The sequence below is a fragment of the Anneissia japonica genome, unplaced genomic scaffold, assembly GCF_011630105.1.
Source record: "Anneissia japonica isolate Jap-2015-1 unplaced genomic scaffold, ASM1163010v1 scaffold275_len1219475_cov178, whole genome shotgun sequence".
Classification (NCBI taxonomy): Eukaryota; Metazoa; Echinodermata; class Crinoidea; order Comatulida; family Comatulidae; genus Anneissia; species Anneissia japonica.
The window spans coordinates 906,006-908,184 of NW_022752912.1; the positions used below are offsets into that span (position 1 = coordinate 906,006).

General features: G+C 34.4%; 1 protein-coding gene across 1 annotated transcript in view; it reads right to left on the reverse strand.

The window, feature by feature from the left end:
* LOC117122434 (cytosolic 5'-nucleotidase 3A-like) overlaps positions 1-2,179 on the reverse strand; it is an 8,014-nt gene that overhangs the window by 2,159 nt on the left and 3,676 nt on the right. The window contains exons 5-6 of the mRNA XM_033268005.1: positions 1,984-2,073; positions 434-596 (exon numbers count right to left, since the gene is read on the reverse strand). Coding sequence (XP_033123896.1) covers positions 434-596; positions 1,984-2,073 — 253 coding nt within the window. The remainder of the gene's footprint in view (positions 1-433; positions 597-1,983; positions 2,074-2,179) is intronic.

The following is a 2,179-nucleotide window of genomic DNA, read 5'->3' on the forward strand; positions in this document are numbered from 1 at the left end:
TACCCATACCCTATATTAGAGAAATATTCTTTTAGGAATTCAATTAGTGTGTTGGCCAGGTAGGGCCTAATGTTTTGTCCGTTGACATGCAATTTACTGATTCCGACATGAATTTGGTTGGATTTTAATACAGAATTTATTACTTTCCATGTGCCTTTTGTATCATTAAAAACGGATTGAAATTGTACGGAATAATATCTTTTCTTTGCTGTGCGCAGTCCAGATGTGTCAGGATGTTTATATATTTTTTACATTTGGATTTAGATGATGCAAAAGTTTATTTCTTTTGTTGATTTTAATATAGACTTCGAAATCCGTGGCAATTCAATCCAAACACCACAGTAAACAATTAAATGAAAAAAAAAAACAAAAAAAAAACAGTGGATAAAAGCCTATGAAGAAGCCTGGAACAGCACCACCTTAAAAAACTTACATTTGCATCAAAATCCATTTTATTGCCCATAACTGATATATTGTCATACAGAGTAGCTTGATAGGTCATTACTGCATTCAAAATGTCTGTTATGCCGGCTGTACACACAGTCAGTGGTACATTGTTGTCCTCCAGAACCTTAAATAACAAGTCGCATCCTTCCCTATGAGAAAGTAGCACAAATGAAATTATTATACAAAATATAGCATGTAACTTTACTATTTTCTAAACAAACAGTTCATATTTTTACTGTAACTAAAAAGATAACTTTTTTTCTCTCTCTTTCGTGGGTGCATCCCACCTTTATTTAAACCATCGCAGAATAATTTTTTGCACAATTTGTTGTCAAAGAATTATATCAATATAATTTTTTTTCCTACCAGGAATATTAATTTTTTCACAATGTATTGCGAAGTACGCAATGAATAATCGTAAGTAATACCATATTCAGACTAGCTTCGCATTGCGATCGGTTGTAGCAATTGTGACACCCAATCGCAAAGTAAAATCGTGTCTGAAAGCTCACCAATAGAAGTCGATAAGTAATCGATTTCGCAATTGTTACCCGTTGCGATTGGGTGCTGCAATCTTTATTACTCCTGATTACCACGAAATCCGATCGCAACGGATTTCAAAATCACAGGCACTGATTGGCTGAGGTCAAACAAAACAGGACAACCTACAGTATATCCATGGAGGTATAAAATAGATAAATATTTTATACCTCCATGGTATATCGTTGCTAGTGATGTAAAGCATCCGAAGTAAAAGGTGTCTGAATGCTGTCGAAGTTTGCGAATGGTTGCGAACAATTTGGATTACAACTGTTTACCACCGATTACATCGCAATCGGTCGCAATGCAAAGTCTAGTCTGAATAGGGTATAACGTGAGGGTTATTTAGGTATGGAGATACAACTCCACAGGTAATAAATACAGATAATAATATTTGAGATAAACATTATTCCCTATCGGGATCCGAACCCAAGACCTTCCGGTTTCGAATACGATACGCATTCACATAATTATAATATATATCTACACATACAAACATACATATCATACACATATTAAATGTATGTAAATACTCAAACTCTCTTTTATGTAAAGAAGATAACTATTTTTTGCGTGAATTGCAACAAGTATGACCCAGAGACTTATTTCCAGTGGGGTCCTTTGAGGTTGAGTGAGGTTCTGAAAATCTCACGTTCCTCCACGGAGAGCAAGTTATATATATATTTGACGATAGCGCCATTCTTAATATGTTCTGGTTCTGGTGGGTAAAGCCGACCTCCTAAATACTCTAAAATTTAGGGTATAGCATGACGGTCAAATGACGAATTGACCACCGCCACAGTTTAAAACACTGCAGTTTGTGTTTGTTATATTAATGACATTTTTGTTCTTGACATTTTAGCAAAATGTATGTGTTTTTTTTCAGCCAATGTTTGCTATTTGTATAAAGTTTACGTATGGCTATTAGGCAGAAAAAAAAATGAGTGTAGGGGGTGGGGGGAAGAGACTATTTGATTTGACAAAATCAAGACCTACCTAAGCACAATATCGGATTGTTCAACCATTTTCGATATGTCCTCTTTATGCATTCCAGTTTCGATAATCATGCCATATAACTCTGACCACCTTTGACCAATTAACAATTACACGATTAACTCGAAATGAACATATTAATAAAAATAACTTCAAAGGCATATATATTATAAATCATCAAAGAAATGTAATATATATA